At 43.8% G+C, this 26,098-nt stretch overlaps 1 protein-coding gene across 1 annotated transcript; it reads left to right on the top strand.

The window, feature by feature from the left end:
• The first annotated feature begins 128 nt into the window (after positions 1 to 128).
• Positions 129 to 26,095, top strand: LOC119396307 (chromatin assembly factor 1 subunit B). Its single transcript, XM_037663462.2, has 14 exons — positions 129 to 147; positions 414 to 538; positions 1,196 to 1,301; positions 1,395 to 1,421; positions 3,484 to 3,586; positions 3,660 to 3,763; positions 6,439 to 6,535; positions 10,143 to 10,230; positions 11,700 to 11,866; positions 13,375 to 13,469; positions 15,914 to 15,953; positions 16,039 to 16,164; positions 16,925 to 17,056; positions 25,124 to 26,095. Exons 2-14 carry the CDS (start codon positions 416 to 418, stop codon positions 25,836 to 25,838), a joined length of 1,923 nt encoding a protein of 640 aa, XP_037519390.1. The 5' UTR covers positions 129 to 147; positions 414 to 415; the 3' UTR covers positions 25,839 to 26,095.
• The last annotated feature ends 3 nt before the right edge of the window (positions 26,096 to 26,098 follow it).

Below are 26,098 nucleotides of genomic sequence, written 5' to 3'. Positions count from 1 at the left end.
TTGAGCGGCGTTTTCATTTTTATTCAATCACGACGAGTTAATGTCATTCCGATAGGGGGCGAATCGTTTTGTTGCGGGAACTCGCGGTTGGCGCGCTTTGTAGTTTGCGCAGATTTTCATGCTGGTTTGTCGGCGCCGTTTTATAAGGTTTGTTTAGTTGTACGTTGAAACTCTCTAAAACGAGAACAACTTCGGCTTAATCATTGCTTAACGAAAGGACGTAACGATGCCCTCGTTGCTCTGCTCGTGTTTTGCGTTGGAAATTGCGCGCACTTTAGCCGATCGGGCGGTATTTCGAAGCGCGTAGTCGTGCTACATAGTTTGTTCATGTAGTGGAGGGTTTACCTGCGGGCATTTGCTTGACTATGAAGCGTTGTTTCTTTCTCCCCCTGGAATTCTCATTGATCTTGCAGGAATGAAGTGCCATGTACCGGAGATATCTTGGCACAGTCGGGATCCTATCTTGAGCATCGACTTCCAGCCGTCAAATGACAAACACCGTAGGCTGGCCAGCTGTGGTACGGACACCCATGTCATGGTATGTTTATCCTTTTTCAACGGGATAACTCGCACATCGTCTCGCGTCACTCAAAACTGCTCGTCTATCAAAGCGATACTGCCTCACTGCGATCCTTCACCCTCATTTTTAATTATTTCTCACGCGAAGGCGCAATACCCATGTTTTCATTTCTCGATTAATCACCTACCTAGCCTAGTGTTTTGTCGCCGATTGTATGTCTACAAGTGCTTATCGATCTTTAGTGAGTGAATGTGGTTTCGCTTATTTCGTTCTCCCCTGCACATGTGTAATTTTTTCCCCCTGAAGTTATATGAAAGTTATAGATTACGATGCGGTAATCAGCCGCCTCCTGTGTTCACATTCATCACTAATAATTACTGCCCTTTCTTAAAATTTTTTCGCCCTGTTCTGTGCCTTTTTCACGCGAGCCGTTTTGATCAGGCTTCTTTTAATACTCCAGATATGTACATAGTGTTTCTGATTATTTTTCTTTTTTCTTATTCTTTTATTCTTCCACGTTTTTTTTTCTTGTTTTTGTGTGTTTCTTCAATACTAATTTCCTGGGATAGCCGGCTCTAACGTAGCCTATTTTCCCTTGTTTTTTTTTTTCATATATAAATAAAAATAAAGATTAATTATTAACTGGTGTTTGTTACTGTCCTTCCCCGTACTTAGATATGGTTTGTAATAGTACACCACAATGGGGAAACCAGCCTCGAATTTCGCTCCGACCTGAACAGGCACACCAAGACCGTCAACGCTGTACGATTCTCAAATAATGGTGAGCAGCAGCGTTTTCCTCGCTTCCCACAAATTGTCAGATTCTGGTGAAGCGCTCTAGTTCACTCCTTCATCTTGTTTTCTCCTCTTTCAGGCGAGTTGCTTGCATCTGGAGATGATGGTGAGCCTGTGGATTACTTATTTTATTTTTTAAGCCTTCGTGTATGCATTGAATTGACCTGTTGCAAACAACAGAGAAAGGGATTGATCGGAAAAGGCTGCAAAAAAACACTCATTAGTCATAGAATGTTCAAAGCAGGCTGTGTCTTTTCTGAAAACGTACATTTCCACCTGAACTTGCAAAACAGAAAAGCATTTTTCTCAGCTTTTCTCCACTTTGTGTAGGTGGCTGTATTTTGTCGCCTTAAAGGCCTTATGATCCTCACAGCATGTTTTAAAGTGGTACTGACGCAAAAATTTTGGCCTCGCGTTTTTTTGCTGCAGTGTGTTGCTGGGGGGCCTGTTAGTCATAACACGGCACATCTTTTGCTGCAGCGTGCTACACATAATTAATTACAGGCTCCTCATTGCCAACCAGCAGTTTCGGTTTCAGAAACAATAAGCCTCCGGGTGCAACTATCGCCACCTAGCGGGTGCAGCACTAGATCACGTCAGCACACAGAACTGTGACGCACTTCTGTGCGGTTCGCGAGCAGCCGCCGAGAAGTAGGCTGCTGGAGCAAACGCGGCAAAAAAAAAATGGCGGCTATGACGTCGTCATAACTTGTTGCAGCGTGGTCATGTGAGGGAAGTAGGGGGTCACCGAGGGTCACCTTTGAGGGTGTCAGTAGCACAAGGGTGTCGATCGCTCACGCAAACTTCAAAATTAATTTAAAGTACCTTCCAAGCTATATTTGCTTTTGATATTTTGCAGATGATATACGCATGTTCACGGGAATTGATCCCGCAGCCTGTCTTGGCCGCGAGATTTTCTGTCAGTACCCCTTAAGAGTAATCGTAAAACGATTTTACATTAGGTCTCTATTGCCTCATGAATCCCCTGCCGCAAATTTTTTTTCTGCTATGTCGGCTGTAACGGGAGGTGCAGGTAGTTATAGCAGACCCCAAGTGCCCTTTTCTTCTTTCGTCCAAACAAATGTTCTAGAAGGAGCTGTGACTACAAATTAGCAGCATTTCGTGACTATGTTAAAAAAGTATCGCATGATCCCTTTAACCCCGTAACCGTTTTGATATTATAAAAGCTTTCTCCTTGAAATGTTTATTTTTTTTTAAGAGTTGGTATTTAATTGTTCTCTTAAAAAAGCTAGCTTTCTGCTGTTGAAAAAAAAATGAAACACATACAAAGTGAAATTAGCTTAATGAAGTTAATTGTTAATTAATTGTTAATTAATCATAGGAAAAAGGCAGGGTACCTGCTTACAATGAACAATTAAAAAAGGAAAGAACAAGGATGCTGTTGAAATTTTTAGCATTCTGAGAATGGTTTCGTCATTCTGACAATTTTAATCATTTTGATAGCGACGAGAAGCTTTTCCATGAAGCGGACGGGCTGTACTCGTTGAAAACAGGGAAAGGGCTAACTCGGCCATTTAAAGGTGGTGATTCGTTGGGCTGGTCACGGTGCACCCTCGTGCCTTTAGAGTGTATTGATATGGTTGTAATATGGGCCAATCCAGGAACCAGTTTAACTGGTCCCCATGCCCCTCACAGCATCAACCGATCAAGTGCATGCAGCCTATTTATGTTAGAAGATCCCTATTCACCACATTGTCGTGACTGTCATCTTTTGAGCTGCAACATGTATTTGGCCAGTGAAGTAATGCTACCAGCACGGCTTGCGAGGCACTCGTAATCTTTGTTAGAGACACTGGTCTCAATGGCACGCCATGGTTCGTTGGATGTTGTGCGTTTTGTGCATGCTATGACTCTGTGATAGGTACCGTGCGAATAATTCAATTTTTCATCATGCCCATCTGGAGCAGCGTGCCACTAGGCAATTGGTTCCAGAGTTCCATCAGAAGAGTCTCACCATCTTTTGCCAGCAGCATATTTTAACAGATCTACTAGGAAGCTGTTGCTTGACTTCAAGAGTCAATCACTAGTTTTTGCCTCCTGTCTTTTTTTTGTGTGTTATTTGCACGAATAATACCTCTACTGAGCTAGCCAGCCTTGCTTTGTATCAACACTCTGTCTACATGTGCATCTCATGGATTTCGTTGCAGATGCAAATGTTATAATCTGGAAACAAGTTGACAAAAATCCTGGTGATGTGTTCGACGACACGATAGAAAACAAGGAACACTGGGTTGCACAGAAAGTGCTAAGGTGAGGCTTGTCTACGCACAGAAGCGTTGCAGCTAAGCTTTGCTCACGTTTCCCATTTCATTTTTCGCATCAGGGGACACATTGATGACGTCTGTGACATTTGTTGGTCGCCTGATAATATCTACCTGCTGTCTGGGTCAGTGGACAACTCTGCCATCGTGTGGAACATTGAAAAAGGTGCACTTATTTCTCGTTCTCTAAATGTTTGCGGCTTGTAGCAGCTGGGTATCCCATTAAAGGCAAGCTGAGTGGTATTTCTGGCTGCTGATGTGTTATGAAAAAATTTCCTTTGGTGCCAAGCTTTCTTGATAATAAAGGTATGGTTGATAACTTGAGGATTCATTGTTGCAAAGTAACGTTTCTTCCTAGCATAGGGGCGTGCAGGTATTGGAACTTCAACATAATGAATCAAATAGTGTTCCATTCGATTGGGCCTTCAGTGGCTACTCGTAAATATAATAGTTTTCTAATAGTTCTAGAATCTCTATAAATGTGTGCTCTGCAGGAATAAATTGTTTGTTCAGAATGATCACTTTGTGCTATTAACCCTTTGAGGGTCGAATTTTTTCACGAAATCCAGTCCAAAAATGTGTAATTTTTTTATTGCTGAAATAAATTCTTCAGACGATTCTATTTAAGAAAAACATTGTCTAAAATTTTTTTTTCGTGACCGTAAAGTGACAAAAAAATCAGTTTTGTTGTTACATACATATGGTTTATTCGTAGTAAAATCAAGCAGAATCCTAAAAAAAAAGAGCTTCACAGTTTTTTATGAATAAAAATTATGCATTGTATTAAACATAGCTCACAAACATACAAAAATAAGCACACCATAGTACGTTTCCGGTTAAAAACGCTCGTGCTCTAACACTAAAAACTTTTCAGCGTGTGATAGCCTTTGAAGCATGGCTCCCCGCGCACGCGTTTCAGATGTCGCTCCTTGATCGTCATCGGAGTCTGAACTCGTCGAAAAATCCTCGTCTGACGAACTGAAATCCAATAAATCAGATTCTGATTCGGCACTTGGGGAATAGCCCGCATCGGAAGAATCGCTGCTCGACTCACCGGCAGCAGCACAACCGGCGCGCGCTTCCATGGCGTAAGCGAACTGCGTCAGTGAGTGCACGGAAGAAAAATATGGTTGTGCGCCCGTCCGGAAAGCAAAACGAGTGAAAAAGCTACAGTAATACTTCGTCTTATCGCCAACAAATAGTTAGTTTTTCCGAGACCCTAAAACAGGAAACGCAATCACGGCGGCGTCGTTTGTGTAATCTAGCGCTGCACGGAAACAGATGTAATCGCGCGCCGGGGTGCAATAAACGAGAGAGTAACAAGCGGTCACCCTTTGAGAGATTATAAACCAAACAGCCATCAGCTTTGCGGGCGCGAGAAGCGAAAACCACCCGAAGGACGAAACCGAAACCAGCCGGACCGCGTGCGCGCGTTCTGATGCGAGACTACAAGCCGCCGCGCCTCTTTGGAAAGAAAAAAAAAAAGACTGAGAGACATTGGCGCATTAAAAAAATTACACATATTCCCGAAGCGTGGCAGCACATTCCAAGCAAGAGAAATGGGGGAAGGCGCGCGTTTGAAACCAAACCGCGCCGCGGGCGCTCTCGGTTGCGCAAGCGATAACCGGCGCGCGGCGCGCCATTTTGCGAAGCATAAAAAAAGCAACAACGGAGAGACATCGGCGCATGAAAAAAAATTCCACGTATTCCCGAAGCGTGGCAGCACATGCCGAGCAAGAGAAATCATCGAAAAAGGCGCGCACTTTAAACCAGCTGCACCGCGAACGCGCTCGGATGGGCAAGCGATAGGCGGCGCGCCGTTTTAGGAAGCGAAAAAAAATACAACGGAGAGACATCGGCGCATGAAAAAAATTCCACGTATTCCTGAAGTGTGGCAGCACAGGCCAAACAAAGAAATGATCGAAAAAGGCGCGCGTTTTAAAAATAAACGCTATGCCGTACATGTACGACGAAAACCCTTTGGTACCAGGAAGCTTCTGCCGTACATGTACGGCGAAAACCCTGAAGGGGTTAATCAATACATCATGTGCAACATAACGACGGGAACTCGTTATGAGTTCTAGGATGCAAGTATAACTTGTGCAAATGGAACTTAGTAGATAATTTTATCGGGCTTATTGGTAATGATTGTAGATAGCGCAACACTTTACTAAGGACAGATACAAACGCGCTTGTGGTTTGTCCTTTTTGTATCCGTCCTTAGTAAAGTGTTGCACTACCTACAATGATTGTGGAAATGGCCATTCATTATTCAGAACCTTTCTACATTTAATTAATTTACGTAACTATATGATTTATAATTGATTGAATATAAACAAAAATTGTAATTTTCAACTTTGACCACTTGTACAAAAGGAGCGATGCCAGGTAGCATGGCTACTTTCTCTGGCATCATGTGGCTCGCGAAACAATTTAGCATTTAGTGTAGGATGTAGTGTTAATGAGCGTCATTCTACTTAAGGTAGCGTTCTTATGGAAAGCATTTTCATCTTTGAAGAGTTGCAATAGATTGTTTCTGTGAAGCTAGTATAATAAATTCACAATTATCAAAGTGAACAATGTCCACTTTACCATGAAGGTAATGTTATGTGTCCATGTATGATAAGCTTGAACTTCACTGCACATTAACCACTCATATTGGAGATCTATTGCATTGTATTACCACGCATCGTGTCATTTACTGCGCATTGCAATGAGTCTCGGCTAGCTCGAAACAATATGGAGGTTTTTTTTTAATACTTTACGTAGAGATCTTTTTCAAAGATTAGCAAAGTATGTTCAGATTCATATCAGCTAATAAACTTTCATTATGATTTACAGGAAAGAAGATATCTCTGCTGAATGAAAACAAAGGTTTCGTCCAAGGCGTTGCCTGGGATCCCAGGGACGTTTACTTCACCACGCTCAGTTCTGACAGGTAAATGTTGGAATGTTACTGGTTTCGAGCTTTTTAAAGGGGTCCTAGAGCACCTTACTAAGTTGCCATAGAATTACCTTACTATCGGAGTCTGTTGCATTGCGAATCTTCTGTTTCAAGAATTTTTCAAGTCTGTCAAGTTTAAAGGGACACTAAAGGCAAATATTGAGTCGACGTTGATTGTTGAAATAACGGTCCATAAACCTCGTACTAGTGCTTGTTTTGTGCCAAGGAAATGCTTATTTTGAAAGGAAATCGCTTTTTAGTGGTCCGCACGGCGTTAGCGTACTTCAAATCACCCGCCTGAACGGGCCTTTTGACGTAGCAGTTGCCGTACCCAACGTTGCCCGCCTTTACTGCCCGGCCGCCGACGCGGTAGTTTCTTGTGCAGCAGCGGCCATCAACCTTGCCATGACGCAGCCACGGGCCACTCCGAAACTGTATAGTTCACTGTAACGGAGCTTAGCTTGGCCAGCAGCAGCAGTAGAGTATTAAAAGTGCGAAAATAGCAAGAGCCAAGCACACGCAGCAGTATGCGATACCGAAACTACCACTGAGACGTGCAGCTTGGTGAAAACAGAACTTTTGAACCCCTCGCGCCGTTTCACATGGTAACGCCAAGAGGTTCTTTTTTCCATGAATCAAACAGAAACGACCAAGCAGCATTTAATTACGTCTTGTGATGCATTGAAGGTTCTTTTTTATCGCAACTAGTTTGATTACTAGTGGATAATTGTACTCGGGACTCTTGACGTCATCGGGATAATTTCCGAAATATCCCACTCATGGCGCACATCGTGTCCTACATTTACCTTAATTTCTCAATTACCAGGTAACTGCTGTTGGTACTATTGACGTTTCAGGCGTTTTCACACATTGACTTTTCACTCTGACATAAATTGTTATTTGCCTTTAGTGTATCCTTTAGGTGGAATTATCGCATGAAGTTCACACCTTCTCTCTCCTTTCACCACGAGAGTGCTAGAAACTACACAAGGCGTGCACACACAGAGCATTTATTGTATTATGAAAGGTGATGGCACAGCATGAAAACTGCACATGGAAAACTATTAGTCATCTTTTGGTTTGTGTGGCACTCACAGAGACAGGGACAAAGTTAAGAAATGAACAGGGCATACGCTGACCAGTACATTTCATAACTTCGTCGTCGTCCTTGTGAACGCTGCACGAGCCAAAAGATGAATGCTTATCAGCTAGCACAGTTTTCAGTTTTAATTAGGGGTGTGTGAATATTTTGACTTTTGAATATTTTTCTAATAGTGTTTACTATTCAATTTTCACCGTAATTTTACTGTTCGAAATATTTGAATTTCCGGAAAATAAATATAACGGTTTCACTCGCTTAAAATCAAATCACAGCATCGCTTCTAAATGATGCGCGTGAACCCAATTCTCCGCACGAACTTTGACCTATCGAAAGGTTAACAGCAGTTACAAGATGTATGGCATGCGACTGTGTTGACGATAAGAAAAAAAAAAAGGCAAGCACAATGCACCCTCAAAGAAAGTGAAATATATTCTGCTGGCACTTTCTTTCCTTCATTGATTCACTGTCGCTGTCTTTACGTGTGTGTTGATCGTGTGCCACTTCAAGGGCCGTTACCTTGACTAGCTCGGCCTACACGGAGCTGCTTGAGAATGCCTGAAGGGTAGTTATCGATGTCTGGATATTTTCCCATTTTCGGCCCGTAGAAACTTTTCCCAGTCGACGCGCAGGTGAAAATTTCCATCCTTTGTTTGCACCGCTCACGGAAACAGGTTTCGGGCACGCAAAATAGACGTGATGTAGCTGTCCTCAGTGTGCAAAACAACTTTCCTTTGATATGAGCTTTCATAATGAAAGGGGTGCATCACCATTTCCACTTCGCTGGGAACAAATTGGCGCAGGCAGGCCATAAGCGAGCACGAAATGAACCTGTTTTGGTCGCCATTTCGTGATGTCACCGCATCTGCCACTGACGGTTGGCTGGTTGCTAATGCTGTGAACGTTGGTTTCGTACTTGACCAACTCATTTTACAAAACGTGCTTTCCAAATAATGTTCTGGCGCCGCAAAACCATCCTGTGATATATAAAATTCAGTAGTACCGCCCAAAATATGGCGAAATATCAAGTTATCCAGGCTCGGGGAAATACTGCACGATACTTCACCCTTGTCACTACGCGACAGCTATCAGCATAGTGTCTTTTTCACACAGCGGACAGCGCGCTGCAGCCAGGTCTATGGGCTACCGTGTAAAATGAATTGCTTTCTTTTTGGCCATGTTTTGCACTACATTTTAACACAAAAGCGTTACTTGGCCAGGTTTGTAAAAGCGCGCACTTGTCCAGCATCTGCAAAAGACGCTGGCATCAACAACTGCCGCTGAAACCATTCGCGGCCACAGAGCAGGAGAGAGAAATCTGCGCAGCAGATGAGGAACTCCTGACTCGGAAGGGAGCGTGCCCTTGCCCGCCACATTATTTGGCCCTCCAGAGAAGTTGAAGGAGGAGGAGGAGACGTTGAGGAAATAGCATCTTTTCCTTTTATGTGTTAAGTTGTTGACACCACTTTGATTGTACCAAATTACGAAAGCCTCTGCATTGCCTCATTCTTTGAGGCAACTAGCGAAATAACACCAGTTAGCAGCACCCCTCCAGTGCTTCACCAGCATAAGCAAAGGAAACACTTTCATGTTGCTATCTCATAAGAATATGCTTAAGGATCCTCTGCAACCTGCAATTTTGCTTTGAACTGTTTGAAAAATATCCTATTCAGTTCACACTCAAATTTTAATATTTGAATTCGCTTCGTACCCAAAATTTCACTATTCACACAGCACTAATTTTAATGCATTTTAAAAGTATTGGTCTGTTGTCCTAAACAGCCAGGTGCACGCAACAATGTGCAATCCTTCTACTAGCTTTTACTGTGTGCAGCAAATTGCCGTCAGGGCTGTTGTGAAGGAAAATGCAACTGGTCGTCGCTCGGACAATTACCGAGACCCTAAGACCCGTGGGCTGCTTTTGGATGAAATTGTCCTCAAACACTGACAGATGGCGCCGCTTTTGCACTCCCCCTTGCATCACATTGTTCGCTTGTGAATGTCGTGCTTTCTTGTTGGCTCCATCCCATAAAGCGTTAAACTTACTGTACTTATCTGGGCATTATCGACAGGAGGGGCATGGAATGACTAGATAGCACTTTCATTTTCTCGCACCTGTTTTTTATTTACTTTTTAAGGTCAGTATTGGGTGCAACCTCTTCATTTTTTCCTGCCTGCATTGAGCTGCTAAAAGTTCCAGATGCTTGATCCAGATAACATATCTTGATTTATGGGTGCTGTTCTGGTCTTGTAAGCAAATACAACTGCCCTCCCCTCTTCTCTTCTCAACTGTGCTGAAGAAGATAACAACATGGCAGCAGCAGAGCAAGGCAACGACCTGTGTCTGTGAACAGCTAGGGGAAGGGGGCAAGACACAAACACAGAAATCTGCTAATGTGTCTGAGGGGCTGTTGTCAATATTTTCTTGAGCGGTCGCTGATTGTAAAGGCTGCGATAGTGTATCTTGCGATGACTGACCGATTCCCCGCTTTTCTTCCTCAGGTCACTGCGTATATTCAAGGTCAGCAACAAAAAGGTCGCCTACAAGATACACAAGGCAGTTGTCCCTCACGAAGGGCTCAGCGATAAGGTAATTCTTGAGACACTGTATGAAGCGTACATTATCTGGCTTGTGTGTTCCTTCAAGATTAAGTCGTGATTGAGTGAAATCTCAGAAGAAAAATGTTGATTAAGACTAGCCTGGTAAAGTAACGCCTTGGAAAAGTTAATGGGTGAATTATAAGAGCAGAACCTCGGCATGTCTTTTGAATACATGGTCACGAGTAGCAGTGCATCACCTCTTAATTGCTCAAGTAATGCTCTATGATCTGCAGAAAAATGCACACAAATGCGTATTTCCAGTTGTTGAAAGTACCTTATGTCCACATCAAAAATAATGATTGAAACTGAAAACATTCATAATACTGTCCTGAACCTAAGTTGGGAAAACTTGTTGCTTGTTTCGGACTAGAGGCATAGAGGCTGTCAGTGCACTTGCTAATCATTAATTCACCGTCCACGCATAATGTGAATTCTAAACAGCAGCAACATTTAGCACCAAATGCCAGCTCCCGAATCTTCTGTCTGCAGGGTCTGTCCATAAAGTAATGAAGCTGGGTCTGGTAAAAAGAATTTACCGATCCGATCGGTACATGATAACTGATTCCTTCAAAATAGTTTTCTCGGGCATCAATGCACCACTTCCAACATGATCCTCGCACTACAAAGGCTTCCTGAAAGACTACTGTCGAGACCACTATCAGAGACTCTGCGACAGCCAGTTGGATGATGGGAACACCATAAAAATGGTGACCTTTCCGGCTTCTCACGTGCTTTGGGTTCTTGAAGAAGCCTTCCGGGGCTCGCATCTTGGCTGATGCAGCCCTGATGTGAGCCCAGCAGACTTCTTCCTGTTCCCAATTCTCAAAAAAAGCCTGAAAGGTGACCGTTCTCACGGTGTTCCCGCCATCCATCTGGCTGTCACAGAGGCTCTGATAGGGGTCTCGGCAGTGGCCTTTCAGCACGCCTTTGCAGCGCAGGAATCGTTTTGGAAGCGGTGTATCGACGCTTGAGGAAACTATTTTGAAGAAATTAAATAATATGTATCTATCGGATCGATAAATTTTTCTACCAGACGCAGTCTCATTACTTTACAGGCAGTCCCTGTATTCCTTGATGCTGCTGGCAGCGCTCGCCGTCTCCTGCTACTCATTCCCAGCATGCTTAGCACCTGCATATGCACAAGTCATATGCACCGAGGCCAATAAATGTTAAAAAACCAAGTGGCCGGTTCAATGTGGTCAATAAAACTTGTAAGCAATCTGCACATCCCTTAAGCCCACTGTTTTGCATAGATGATGGAAGTGGGCGTGGGAATGGACACAGTGAATTTCTTTTGAGACCCCTTGACCTCGGAAAATGACCAGAGTTGGTTTTTAATGTGGTGTTGACGAATGCTATTTTATTTTTGCCTGTACATCCGGTACCATTCTTGGTTATTCCAGAGCGAACTGCTAACTGAATTTGGTACATCTCTCACTATCTGTTTTTTTTTTTTAGGAGAAAGGAACTAGGCTGTTTTATGACGACACATTGAAGTCCTTCTGTCGGCGGTTAGCATTCTCACCTGATGGTGAACTGCTGGTCACACCTTGTGGCATCATTGAGCAGGACAGTGGCAGAGTGGTCAACACAGTCTACGTCTTTGCTCGGAGTGATCTATCTGAGTGAGTTTTTACTTCAGACTTGCCTGCCCGCAGAAGTGGTGTGCTGGTATCCACTGCATGTTTCTGCAACCATGGGAATGTAATAACTCTTCTACAGTGGAACCCATTTATAACGAACTCGATTGTCCCGCGAAAAGTGGTCGTTATACCAACAGTTCGTTGTATATGGACTTGCGGGTTTTTTTTTTTTTCTGTGCATTTTTATTAAAAAGTGCTAACAACCCCTCCAGTGACAAGTTAAGCCTTTTCGTGCTGTGCTCACGACTGAATTAATCCGCCTTTTCAATGAAGTGACATCGTTTCACTGAAGCACGGTACCGCAACATGGAGCTAATGATCCCTGGCTAGTTGCGTTCAGTGCGTCGCCTACTCGGCTTACGCCGTCGCTGCTGGGCCGCTTGCTGTGGTATATCGTATGCGCGCATTTATGCATTTTTCATGCCTGCTTTACTCCGGACCGTGCATGGGTGCGGCAAGTAGCCTGCTTGTTCAATCTGGTGAAGACAACCATTTCGCAAGCAACGCGAACTCTATATCTTTGCGATGGTCTGGCTGTCCTGCACGATGAGGCGAGCGGCATGCTTAGGTTGTCGCCTAATAGAACATGCAGTGCACGCCTGCTGTCAGTGCATAGACGCTTCTTGGTGCTGGTCCTGCTCAACACCAGTGAGCTGCTTTCGTTTCAACAACGCGACGCGCACGGCTTCGTGGTGGCGACTTGCGAACCGCAGCATAATGGCGCGCTTGCATGCTTAGCCAAGTGGATAGCTTCTGCAGAAGCTGAATCATGATTATTGCGATAAGGTTGTCAGCGATAGGTCATAATGGCACTTTTATCACTGGCCGCCACATTGCCTTTGCTCTTTTCTTATGCTTATCCAGGAAGGCATCGCCGCAATCGTGCGGAAGTTGCAATCATTGATTGACCGGTCTCTGCCTAATATTTTTTTGCATACCGAGTAGTGTCAACAAAAGTTATGATGTTGGTCATTGGGAATCATTAAAAAAAATATTCGAAGCACTGAAAGCCAGAATTCACATTTATTGGCGGTGTATTTTCTATGTTTACAACTAAAGCCCCGTTTGTGGGCACCCATTTCTACCCTTTGAAAATGAAAGTTTTGCCTTTGAAGTGAGAGTAAGACAGACTCCATCATATGCTAAAGGAGCCAAAAACTAAACTGGATTACATCAGTAGCTTCTGAGTTGCAACCGTCCAAACAAACAAGAAAAGCAATTTAAAGTTTATGATGTCATGTATTTGTGTTTATGTAAGTTTTACAAGAAGCAGAGGTTTGAGCTTTATCTTTTATTTTCTAATGATAAACTTGTCACTACAATGAAAACAGTGCGAAAGAATAACCTTTCAGTCAAATCCAATTAACGTTTCTCTCTAGACATCCTATGCGGCGGGCGCTGCTACTGAACATTTTCTGTAGACTTGCAATTGCTGTTGTGCTTGATAACAAATTTTTAAGTGCTACATTCTAAAGCGTGGTGCCTTGCAGACCGGCCTACTACTTGCCCATCGGTGAGAAGCCAAGTTTGGTGATACGCTTCTGTCCTATTTTTTTCAAGCTGCAAACGCCTGGTGTGAATGATGGTAAGTCTGCAGGGAGTCCTGTGTAAGGGCCACATTGGCATGCAGCCTCTTGCTGCAACTTTCTCCTCCTTCATAAAGAAGCGTGGGAAAAAAAAGCACACACAGTTTCCTACTAAAAATACGAGAGGGAGCACTAGCGTTGCAATTGTTCAGCTGCCATCAGAAAGGCTGTTTGTACATAGATTTGAATGTCTGCATGCTTGCAGTTTTATTTAGTACGCCTTATGCATCTTTACTGTTCTAAATTTCATGGCAATCCAGTTTTTACACACACAGAAACCAGTAAGACTTTCTGCGCAGATGTAATCATTTCAAATCATTGCAACCATAATGCAAATGTATTGAAGAAAATGGTCAGCTTCAAACATGCAAAGCTGCCTAAAACCAGGGGCACGAAGTATAGGCAAATCCATGTGCTCACCATTGCGAGGCTTTTTTAAACTGCACACTTGCATCTTCTGTAGATGCTATCACCCGAGTCCTTTCTTGTCGTATTAAGAAACTGCATAGTGGCAGACAAATGGAGGGATGAAAGCGTGCGTGTCCTGCTGGAGGGGTATTTTTAAAAAGCCGTTGACACGGAGAAGTCAAACTCAAGATGATTCGGTTTAGTTCTGTTGTCCTGCATACGTAGGCACCTCTGACTGATTATGAGCGGCAAAGTTAACCTTGAACGTATAGTACTAATATGGCTTTAAAGTAGGCAAGAGTCTTCATCTGAGTTGACAGCGCCTCACAACATTGTCATTGATATGATGTGTCTAGCAGCTGCTCAGGCTATCTCTGATGTTTTGCCCACTCTTCAAGTATTGTTGAGATCACAGATAGTACAGTAGACAAATTTGTGAGGCGCACAATGGGTGCTGTTGTCCTTCTCCTCCTTCGCCCATTTGTTGGCCTGCTGTCTAGGTGTTTCTGGCTGCTCGTTCCAGTAGCATGTTAAGTGGCCTAGGAGCCTTTAGAGAGGGTGCTGGCACTCGACCGTGAGGTGTAGGCAGGGCAGGTTGGCGCATTGAACACGATTTTAGTCTTGGTGTTCCTTGGCTGACAGAAATTTTGGAATGGTCACGTGCCTGGGTGTGCCATCACCTGGCTCATAATGCAGCAGCCATGTTGCTTCATTTCTTTTCACAAGTTGGGCACGCTTGTCTACGTCATTGAAGTTAAAGTACATGGTATCTTATGTCCGGTCAGTTGCAACTGCCATGGTAGGATGCCAGTTTCTTGCAATACTGGGCGGGTGTTTTGAAGCCATGCCAAAATCTATCATAATTGATGATGCTGTCATTAATTATATGCCACTTAAGGGCATTTACAATTATGGAATTTGGTAGGCTTGTACAAATATTCGAGCACTTTGAATATTCAAATGAATATTACAGTATTGGAATTCACTGCGAAACGAACTTAAATTATTCTAAATTTCAAAGTATTCGAAATGAACGAATAGACATACTTAAGGGGTTTCACTGCAGTGAAAGGGTGCTATGCTGTGAATATGCCTATCCAGGGATGATTCCGCATTGCCGCGAAGCCCCAGTTCAAGGTTAAATGAACATATTACCCTCACACTGATCCATCATTTTTTAAGTTTAGCTTGTTATACCAGCTTATATGCTCGAAGTGTAGTAAATTTTAAAACGTTACGTATTTTACAGGTTACCCCTTGCTTTCTACCGAAAGTGAAATTCTGCTACTATTTCAAGTTGCTTGCCTTTAAACAAAAAGAATGGCATGTTCACATGCCTTGTTTCAATTTTAAAAAGTATTGTGAAGGTTAGTTGGGTCATGACAAATACGCTCATTTTTCTTCGCGATACGGGATATATACTATTCGAATTCGATTCAAAATTATTCGAGCAAATCACTATTCGCTTCGAATTCGCTGCGAACCTAAAATTTACTATTTGCACATGCCTAGATTTTGGGATTGCCCCGCCAAGGTGGTCTAGTGGTTATGGCAGTCAACTGCTGACCCGAAGGTCACGGGAATGAATCCCGACCGCTGCGGCTGCATTTTCGGTGGAGGCGAAAATGTTTGAGTCCCGTGTACTTAGATTTAGGTGCACGTTAAAGAACCCCAGGTGGTCGAAGTTTCCGGAGTCCTCCACTACGGCGTCTCTCATAATCATATGGTGGTTTTGGGACGTTAAACCCCAGATATTAATATTATTAGATTTTGGGATTACGCGACACAGCCTACATATTAAAGCATAAAAGTAAAAAACAAAAAAATGGCCATCGATGGCACTTTAAGGGCACAAAGGGATGGATGATTGACTTGCATTCCAGGGTAATACTTTTATTTCTCTTTTAATTATCTGTTTTTCGTTTGTTGGCTTGTAATTGATGTTGTCGTGGATTTGAATAGAGGCACTTAGACATTAGGAAGCTGACACATTTTCCCTCGAGTTTTTTTTTGTTTGTTTGTTTGTTTGTTTTAGATGGAACCATCAAGGAAGAATTTGAAGAGCCACTAATAAGGTATTGTTGATTCACGTCACACTTTGCTATCTCCTCTCTGTCTCCTGCCTGTCGGCTCATGGTTGCCATGTTTGTTTGCTCACAGCTTGCCATACAGGATGGTGTTTGCAGTGGCCACACAGAAGGCCATATTGTTGTACGACACTCAGCGTAGTGCACCTTTTGCCCACATCTCCAACATTCATTACACAAGGCTCAGCGATTTGACTTGGTATGTCCCTTCCCGTTGGTTCTTCATTGTTTATTGTGGCGGTCTCTTTCATGAAGCGAGAAAATTGTTGTACGCTGCACTGGCAGCCAAGGAACGGTCTTATACACTCATACTTCACACTGGAGTAGCATTTTAGGAAGTATTTAGCTTAATAAATTGTTTGCCTGGAGGACTTGCCCACTTTGATCTGGATTAAGTAGAATTGACTTGGCCATCATCCATGCATATGGCAAGACCAAAATCTTGGCAGTCTCTTATTGACTGTGGCTTGTCTGAGTTACTGTAGCAATATCTCGTTTCCGTTTGCCCTTTCCAGTGGCTCTTGCGTTATTCATTTCTTCACAATTTTTAGCACGCATGAACTTGTGTTGACTAAAGTTTGTGAGTGCCCTGGTACTTCATATGCTTGAAAGCTTGTAGTCAGCTCCGAGCGTTCATTGCTTAAAAAAATTCTAGGGTTTTGTATTTTGAAAGTACAATATTACTGAGGCACGTCATAATGGACGGACTCCGGATTGATTTTGTCTAGCTGGGGTTCTGTGACGTGCACCTAAGTGTAAGAAAACGGGTGGTTTGGTATGTCGCCACCATAGAAATCTATCGCTGTGGCTGGGAATCGAACCCGTTACCTCGAGCTCAGCAGCGCAACACCTCAATCGCTCAGCTACTGTTGCGGGGCCTTAGTTTTTGTATGCTGAACACACTCTTTGTCCAAATTTCAGGTGTTGTTCTCCAATGTGAATATCTCGTTTTTCTCTAGGTCTTCTGACGCTCGGGTGTTAGCTGCTTCATCAACCGATGGTTACTGTTCCCTGATCACTTTTGGCGAGAAGGAGTTGGGTGAGGTCTACGACGGTTCCTTCCCTTACAAGGAAACTGTCGAAAACAATAGGTACGTTCAATGACTTGCTTAAGTATATATCTATATGTACAGTAGTCACAGGTTGAAACACGAGATCATTTTTTTAGCATACCGACTGCTATGAGCAATTGTTCATGATAACCAGGTCTTGTCACTGCAAATTTGGCCACCAAAGGTAATGCTGGCTCTCATGTAAGTGTTCAAGTGAAAATTACGCTGATATGACATGAACTGTAGATGCTGGAAACGAAAGTATGTGCATTACTTAACCCTAAATTTTCGTGTTTCACTCCATGAGCACTGTATATAGTTCGTAGTAGAAAATGCAGCGCAGTGTGAAGTCAAACAGTATGACGCATACGTGCATCACTGACTGGCGTGTTGCACAACCCACTTTGGGGTGACAGGTCCACGGGAGCACGAAATTATCAAACCAATTTCTTTGCTGCCATTGTGGCTCTCCAAATTTTTCTTAGCGATGACACGTCTTTGTAGGCTTCATCTCTCTTGGTACTTTAAAAGTTGGTGTTGTGGGCTTTATCTCAATTATGCAGCGCTTCACATCCGCCGCACCACATGACTTACGCACTCTAAGGCCACCTCCAGTGATTTTTGGACCATGTTAAAGTAATGGTGTTTCTATGTTCCTGGAATGCTCCTGTCACGGTTCTGATAGCAGAAACATTCAGCAAATTCAAATATAATTTTAAATAAGCAAAAAACTGCAGCACCGAAACCCAACCAAGTAGCACTGTCTTTACGTGACGTGTAACATGGTGAAAACCAGAAGTTGTGCAAGACATACCGGTCCCGCCAGCGCAAAGTATGAAAGCTGCAAAAGCCGCGAAGAGCAAACGCTTAGCGGAAAGATGAGCACTCCGCACCAGCCGTCTCATGCATGTGACTTACCGTGCCACATGCACAAACTTCTTGGAGCTGTTGGACAATGAAAGCTGCGATGCGGACCTATTCGGAGGACAGCCAGAATCTCCATTCCTCTTCGATTAAGTAGAACACACCTTACGTTAATTGTGCACTTTCCTGATTGCGCAATCCACCGCCAGATGGCACCACCTGTCCAGGCTGCTTAAGTTTGTGGCTGCTGCAGTCGGGTAAAATACGGACTCTAAGTTAGTGGAGAAACTAAAATTATTTCATATCTTTATAGGAAGAATGCATAAGTTTGTGCATAGCGGTGCCTAACGTCATGTCGATAGGATCGATGAAATTTAATGCAAGCTAAGTACGAGCCACCTTTCGCAGGATACACAGCTTACCGTATACTACAGTGTGCCGTATACGGATGCACCCAGTTATAGTGTACTAGAATATCTAGCACACTATAAACCCAATATACGTCATGGAATGTGTTTCCGTATGGTGAAGTTCGCTCACGTGCACTCTTCAGCCGGTAGGGTATAACCATACGTTCCGTCTGATAAACGGGCACTGCCAGCTAAAGCAATCTAATATCGAGACGAAGGGTACACGTTAGCTATGAGTGTTTAGTGAGTATACGGGGAATCGTGTGCAGCCTACAACGTAACACCACTCACCACCCGTCGCAGGCCTGCCCACAGGGAACTGAAATTCACACAGCGAACCAGCTAAGCGCTGGCCAAACACACACGATTGTTGCCTTGTACACAGCAGATGCTGTAGGGGCACCTCGGTTCCATCACTTCTGTCGCCTTACCATAAATGACATCACACAATGTGGCCAATAATTGGCGATTCGAGGCAATCAATAAAATTCATTTGTAAACAGTCTGCATATACCTCAAGCCCGTGATTTGGTATAAATTACGGAAACTTGCAAAGGAATGCGCCCAGCGAGCTTTATTGAGATCCAGTGACCTTGAAAAATCGCCGGAGTTTGCCTTTAAAGGACAACTCTGCTGCTTTTCAAGATCAGCGTATTTCAGCAAGGTCTGAAAAGCTGTGCTAAGCGGTCTTAGTGAAAATTTAGTTTTAGTGAAAATGAATTTAGAAGGCTATAGTGCATGTTCCTGACTCACGTTTGGGAGTGTACGGTTTTCTGCTGAGCACCCTGTTAGTGCCAGTGTAAGTACAGTCAAATCTCGTTACAACGAACACCACATTAACGAACATTTCAAATTAACAAACTTTTAAGAAATCCCGTGCCGACTGCTTATAGTTTCAATGTAAAAATATTTCACTACTACGAACTTCAGAATAACGAACATTTCAGAATAACGATCGTTATTTAATTCCCGTGTAATCTTAACAACACCTCAGTACTACGAACTTATATCCCGAAATGCGAGGATCTTAGATTTCAGTGTATCGGTCATGGCAGTCGGAGCTGTAAGGTAGCAGACGACGCAACGCGAAGAGCGGACGCCCTCCCGCTAAAACCTGAGATGGCACGGGAGGAGAAAGACGCGGGCGGAGAACTTTTTTTTTTCCCCTTCGTTGCGGAGGCGACAACGCATCAGGTTTTGTAAAGGCCCAACCGCATGCATAGCACGCGACTTTCGAGCGAAGGCAACTGCGACAATTGGGCTCCGTCGCGCTGCTCGATTGAAAACTATTGCGCGCACGCAGGTAAATTATGAAAAAGAATTACAGAGTAGATGAATGACAACATGCCAAATTTATTATTGTCTTGTTTGAGATAAAGATGCCATAAAAGCGTTTCGGGACTTCCTTTTTTCGCAATCTTATGTTTAACCGCGGCAGTAGTATCTGCTGCGATCCCATGGGGCGCCCGGCAGCGTACGCTGCCTACGCTACGTCGCACTTTGCAAACTGCGTTATGTTGGGGTTAGTCCACGAGACACATCCCAACAACGTTTCCTCTTGCTGTCACAGAACGTTTAAGAAAAGCCGCAGCGCCTCACATCGTTGCTTCGCAGGGAGAAGGGCTACCTCACACGACGACGATGTTGACATTGCAGCAAGCTACCACCGAAACATCAAAACGAACCGTCGATCATAAATAACGACAAAATACGGCTGCTGCCTCGCTCTCCGCGTGAGATGGGGCTGTAAATAAGGTAGTCTATAACTTGCATTCCTTGAAGTACGCGCCGATTGGAAGCATCACGAGCAAACTGCAACCGAAGCAAGGGTCAGAGATGCTGCCATGTTGTTGGATATCGTCATGCTCACTTCCGGGCGACAAGCGATGTTTTCTGGCTTTCCAGAAACCTGGGATGCTATCGCGGAACGATTCTATTTCAGATTCCAATGCCTTTCGTGCTTTTCGCGCTTGGCCAGTGGTCAGAACGACGGTCCGTCCGCGTTATCAGTGCGATCAGCCAGCCGTGTGGGATCGGAAATAACATCGTTTCGCGATTGCACCCCTGCGACAAGCGACGGCGATGGATGGCCCTCCGCGACAGCAAATCCTGTCGGCCGTCGCTCAAAACTCGCGTGCATGCAGTTGGGCCTTAAAGGATTGCAGCGATGACATGGACGACGATGTCACTTGATGACATGGACGCGTTGGACTACTTGAGGAAACTCCGCATATTCATAGAAAAAAGCGGAACAGCGACCGAAGCGGCGGATAAAAATGCGGATGGTCTAGAATCATTCGTGACCCAGAGTTTGTGCTGCACCCGTCAAAAAAAACGATCACGGACTATTTCAAATAAACGTGCCTTGTCCGACGTTCACGTGTGCATTGTTGTGAGAAACGAGTTCAAGGACGTACCGTTGCAAAGGTAGGACGTTTGCGTTACTGAAATTCTATTGTTATGGTAAATTTTTGGGCTTTCACTATAACGACCTTTCAGAATAACGAACATTTTTCCGCGGTCCCCTGAAGTTCGTTATACCGAGATTTCACTGTACCTGCATTTCAAGCAGGCAACAGTAGTGTGTATGCTCGCCAATGCTAGTGCAAACACTAGAGCAATGCTAGTGCAAACGCTAGTCATTGTGAGGACCACACACTGGCCTGCAGGCGTAAATTATGTGAGCACAGCATTACTGACTGCTGCCAACTGCTCTGTAGTTGCTTCTATCATTCAACTCGTTTACGGGGACACCACTTGGCAGTCGCAACCACAAATCTATGCCAAATAGACTACAATTACACCTAGATATAATGAAGTTGATAAAATTGGCAGTGTACTTTGTAATTCTGAAATTCAAGTTTTTATGCATTGTCACTGATGGATTTTTTTTTTCTTTTCGCCTGGAAGGGGCCACAAAAAATGTGCGAGTAATAAGGGCACTACAAAAAAATAATTTCAATTTTATGGAACCTGAGAGCCAGTAAACACGTCTCGTATTTGATGACATTCCAATGCATTTGACGGTAGTTTCTTGAAGGAGGATCCTGTGCCGTCACTGCATGTTCACAAAAGGCAAGCTACGTCGTTATCGAACACGCTATGCCATACTGCTTTGCAAACCACTCAGCTCTATCCCATTTCTGTCTTAACTTAACATTGACTATTATTTCAGAACGTCTAAGTAAATCAACACAGCCTTCACGTATTAAAGCGATAGTGTTACAGAGCCTGTGTCACAGAAATTCCGCTGTTGGTGGTGGCAGCGTTGGTTGTGAGCGAAAAATCGGTGTGGATGCAAATACTAATGAATCAGGGGTTCGAGCCAGAATCAAACCCATGAATAGTCAGGTAGTCAGGTGCTCTACCACATAGCCACACCAGTGCTTTAAACTGCTGCAAGAAAAACCTCTATACAGGCATCACAGTGTGTCTGTCGTAATGTTGTGTGGCAGAAGGGAAGAATCACACCATGTGAATTGCACAATGAGTGGGTGGTTCAATAGGGCCATCAATTACAAAGTGCCCAGGCATAATTGATCATCAGCCACTGCATCAAGAAATTGTGCAGCTGCGTAGGTGGAAGTATTGCCATGCGGACGCATAGTGGGTACTTCGCAACTGTACTTGCAGCAAGCAGTCTAGGATTGAAACTGCCAATGTTATGCACTCAGATGTTCCTTTACTTGGAACGTGGCTGAGGTGTCCTCTAAAAAGCGAAGCATGGCCAGCAAATGAGAAGGTGATGCAAACGGAGCCCAACTACATTATCGCATTCCACTTTTCAAGGCGAAGCTTAATCTGCTTGCTTGAAATGCGAGCTTAACGTAGGCAAGGACGTAAAGAAATAACACACGGACAGGCGCTTGTCCGTGTGTTATTTCTTTACGTCCTTGTCTACATTAAGCGCTCGCATTTCAAGCAAGCAGAATGAATCACCAACTAGCCCAGTCAGCCATTTTCGCAAAGCTCAAGCATCCTCCAACCTTTAGGACTGCAGGAATCTGTAGCCATTTATTGAAATCAGCCGGAAAATCACTGAAGCTGCCCGTTTCGATGAGTAAGAGCAGGTGTTCCTCATCAGGCAATTGTGTGCAAGGTAGTATGGTCATGGGAACACAAGGTATGGTTAAGCAGTTTTCACAGGTAATGCTGGGAAGAGGTTCACATTGGTATTGTTGGCAATGCAGTTTCTGGCACACTTTAATGTTTAAGCAATGTTAGAATTGTGGCTCCTGCTGCCTTTATGTGTTATTTCTGCACCAACATACATCTGACATGACATGACAAACTTTATTGGAGTCCCGAGGAACACGAATCTGTTGAATTTTTTTCAAGGTTCTTGAAAACAGAGCGGTATTGTGGTTTTTCCTGTGAAATAAAAAAAGTCTGGTTTGCTGTGCGCCAGTGTATTGTGTTATTAATGAATATGTCTCAGTCATGTTATGTGTAACTGCATAGAAAACTATCTGTATGGACTCTGCCCTTAGACTACTCATTCTTTATATGCAACATATTGTATATGTATATAGTGCTTTAGATTATGAGGGTGGCAATGTGGGCTTGTTGGTATTGCATAATACTTCATGGTAGTGCAGGGTAAGGACAAAGACAAAAGAAAAGCACACTGCACAACGCTGTTGTGTTTTGTCGAGTGTGTCTTTTTTTTTCCTTGTCCTTAGCCTGTGCCACAATCAAGTATTATGCTTCTGATTATTTTTCTTTTTTCTTTTATTCATTCTAGTTTTTCTTGTTTTTGTTTCTTCAATACTAATATCATGTTGATGGGATAGCCAGCTCTAACATGGCCTACCTTCTCATGTTTTACAGCGAAAGCTGTTATGAGATCATTTCACCGGCCGTTTTTGGCGCCGTAGTTGTCCGCCGCCGCCGCGCCGGTGTCCGTAACCAGTATCGCTCGAAATAAGAAGAAAAAAAACGAAATAAGAAAAAAATTCCAGGATGGAACGAGGTTCAAACCTGGGCCCTCTGCGTGGGAGCCCAGTATTCAACCTCTGAGCCATGCTGGTGCTTGAAACTGCTTTGCAAAAAGGTCCTATACAGGCTTCATGTCTGGAAGGAACCACATCAACACGTGAAATGTAGCGTGGTAGAAGAGTAAAATAAGCACCAAGCGTCCCTGACCAGGCGTCACACAATGCGAATTGCGCAACGAGAAGGTTGTTGAATGCTTCCAACCCATTACAAAGGGCTCCGCCATAATTCTTCATCATCATCAGGCACAGCATCGACAAAGTGCACATGATGCCTTACATGCATTTAGCACGCGCCACGGCTCTCCGTAGAATGACAAAAAATGGCATAATGCCTGCTTTCATACTTCTCAAAAATTACAATAATTTATAGCATAGTGGGTTCCTCGCAACTGCACTTGCATTGGTTGCCAAGGAAGCCCATAAGCACATGATCCATTTCCTCGGGGGTCTCAGTAAAATTACGTTTTATAGCGTAGTGGGTTCTTCACAAGTGCACTTGTATTGATATCTTAAAGCAAATAGGCACACTATGGGAACAAGGACAAAAGGGAGGAACCGACGACACAAAGCGCACACTCGCAACTGAAGGTTTATTGAAAGAGTACACATAAATACGTTACAAGAAAAGGGCACGTGGTGCAAATTTCCTCGCCGAAACAAAACAAAACGAGATGGGTATCCCCTTAACAGATCATGAAGGCGCATGCGTCTATACACAAAGGAAGTTCGAAGAAAACCGGACTAAAGAAAATTCAAACTGCGTGAGGAGGCTGCAACCATCTGTTAAGGGGATACCCATCTCGTTTTGTTTTGTTTCGGCGAGGAAAATTGCACCACGTGCCCTTTTCTTGTAACGTATTTATGTGTACTCTTTCAATAAACCTTCAGTTGCGAGTGTGCGCTTTGTGTCGTCGGTTCCTCCCTTTTGTCCTTGTTCCCATAGTGCGCCTATTTGCTTTAAGATATGAACCGTTACCAACTAGCCCAAATGGCTGTTTTGCTACAATGCACTTGTATTGGTTGCCAAGGAAGCCCATAAGCGCATGATCCATTTCCTTGGGATCTCAGTAAAGTTCATCACCTCCCCCCCCCCCGTCTCTCTCCCACGTCAACGTATGTTATACAGCATGACGGGAGAGGGAAATAGCGACCGGGCGTCACCCAATGCAAATTACATAACTGGTGGGCCGTTTAAAGCTTCCAACCCATTACAAAGGGCTGAGCCATTATTCTTCATCGTCATCAGTCGTCACGTCAACAAAGTGCACATAATGCCTTACAGACGTGTAGCTGGTGCCTCGCTTCTACGCAGATGGCCTAGTAGGTGCTTCCCAACTTCACAAAAATTGTGATTTTTGGCATAGTGGGTACCTTTCTAGTGTACTTGTATTGTAGCCCCTAGAGAGCTTACAACGGCCTCTAGAAACGCCGCTTTTCCAGCTTTCGCTGTGAATGTGCTGCGGTTTCAGCTCAGGCCTGGCGTTTTTTTTGTTTTCTCTCATATGAATTAAAAAAGTAAAAATAACAACAGTAAGTGCAACTTGTAAATAACATTTGTCTGTTGCTGCATTTGATAAATTGCACTTTGCACAGACATAACGTAAGGATTCGGTGGAATTTTATTCCTTTCTTCAGCTATGATCTGACTAGTGCTCTCATGCTGTCAAAATTATCAGCCAGTTGTGACCAATAGATAAGAATGGTATATGATCAAATTATGGGCATTGATAAATTTTGAGACCCTGGTTGCAGCCTGGCCCTGCTTGCCCTGCTTGCACTGCACAGTACTGCTTAAATGGTAACTTCAGTTAAACCTTTGTTATATTTAATTTCAGTGACTCCCCATCTGGATCAAAAAGCAATTCTCCTTCGGAACCTAAGAATAATCCAGCAAAGAAGATGGACATATTTAAAAGCAGCAAAAGGAAAAGTGCCAGTTTCAAAATAACAGGAGCTGCAAGAAAAATTAGTACCAGCCCACGCACCACTAAGGCACCGAGTGAGGTTGTTATTGTCATTGACGAAGACAGCATCGGTGATGGGAAAAACTCCAAACAGTCTAATGGAAATGTTAAAACAGCTCTGGAAGACAAGAAATGCAATGGAGTTACACTTGAGAAAGGCCAGCAGACAAAGAGGGACAGCAGTAAACAAAAATTATGCGCCAATTCAAAAGATGCAGTGACCAGCAAAGACCTCCATCAGAAAGACAGCGATGGTAGTGGCGACTCGGTAAATGTGTGTACTAAAGACAAAATAGTGCCCGAGGCTGTCGGCGATGTGAAGATGGACTTGGGAGAAACCGAGCAGGAATCGCCGGACAAGCTTCAGCCGTCCAAGGAAGTTTGTGACGGGGCTAGTGCAGCCCAAGTTGCGAGTGACCCCTCAAGTGGTCAGGATTGTGAAATGTCAACCTCCGACGAAAGCAAGGACAAGAAGCAATCTCCAGAGCCGAGCGGTGCGAAGCCACAATCTGGGAATACGGCAGACCTCCCTAAGAAAGCTCCACGACGAGTTCAGCTGGTTACGCTATGTACAAAGAAATTGTGACGAACTAGCCAACTCTGATGGTGAAGTTGCAAGTGGAAGCCCAACATGGGAATGACAACTGGCCAGAGATGCATTGGAAGCACTTGGAGAGCATTGAGCACGAAGCCGGAAGAGCTGGCATTCCTGTATTGATTTTTCACTTGCAATTCATTGTACATGACACTGTAAGTTAAATTTTAACATTTTGTAGTGCTGCCAATTATTTGCATGTTAAGCCAATACAATGCTTTTGTAATAAATGTATTGTGGCAATGTAATAT

The sequence above is a fragment of the Rhipicephalus sanguineus genome, chromosome 6 (genome assembly GCF_013339695.2).
Source record: "Rhipicephalus sanguineus isolate Rsan-2018 chromosome 6, BIME_Rsan_1.4, whole genome shotgun sequence".
Lineage (NCBI taxonomy): Eukaryota > Metazoa > Arthropoda > Arachnida > Ixodida > Ixodidae > Rhipicephalus > Rhipicephalus sanguineus.
This window is presented reverse-complemented; position numbering and strand designations above follow the sequence as displayed.

What these genes read in the sequence shown, in the direction of transcription:
- LOC119396307 (XM_037663462.2), top strand. Translation starts at nt 416, where the DNA reads ATGAAGTGCCATGTACCGGAGATATCTTGGCACAGTCGGGATCCTATC. An exon ending in GTTGCACAGAAAGTGCTAAG is followed by an intron (nt 3,587 to 3,659) that starts GTGAGGCTTGTC and finishes TTTTCGCATCAG; the next exon opens with GGGACACATTGATGACGTCT. An exon ending in GCTCGGAGTGATCTATCTGA is followed by an intron (nt 11,867 to 13,374) that starts GTGAGTTTTTAC and finishes GGTGCCTTGCAG; the next exon opens with ACCGGCCTACTACTTGCCCA.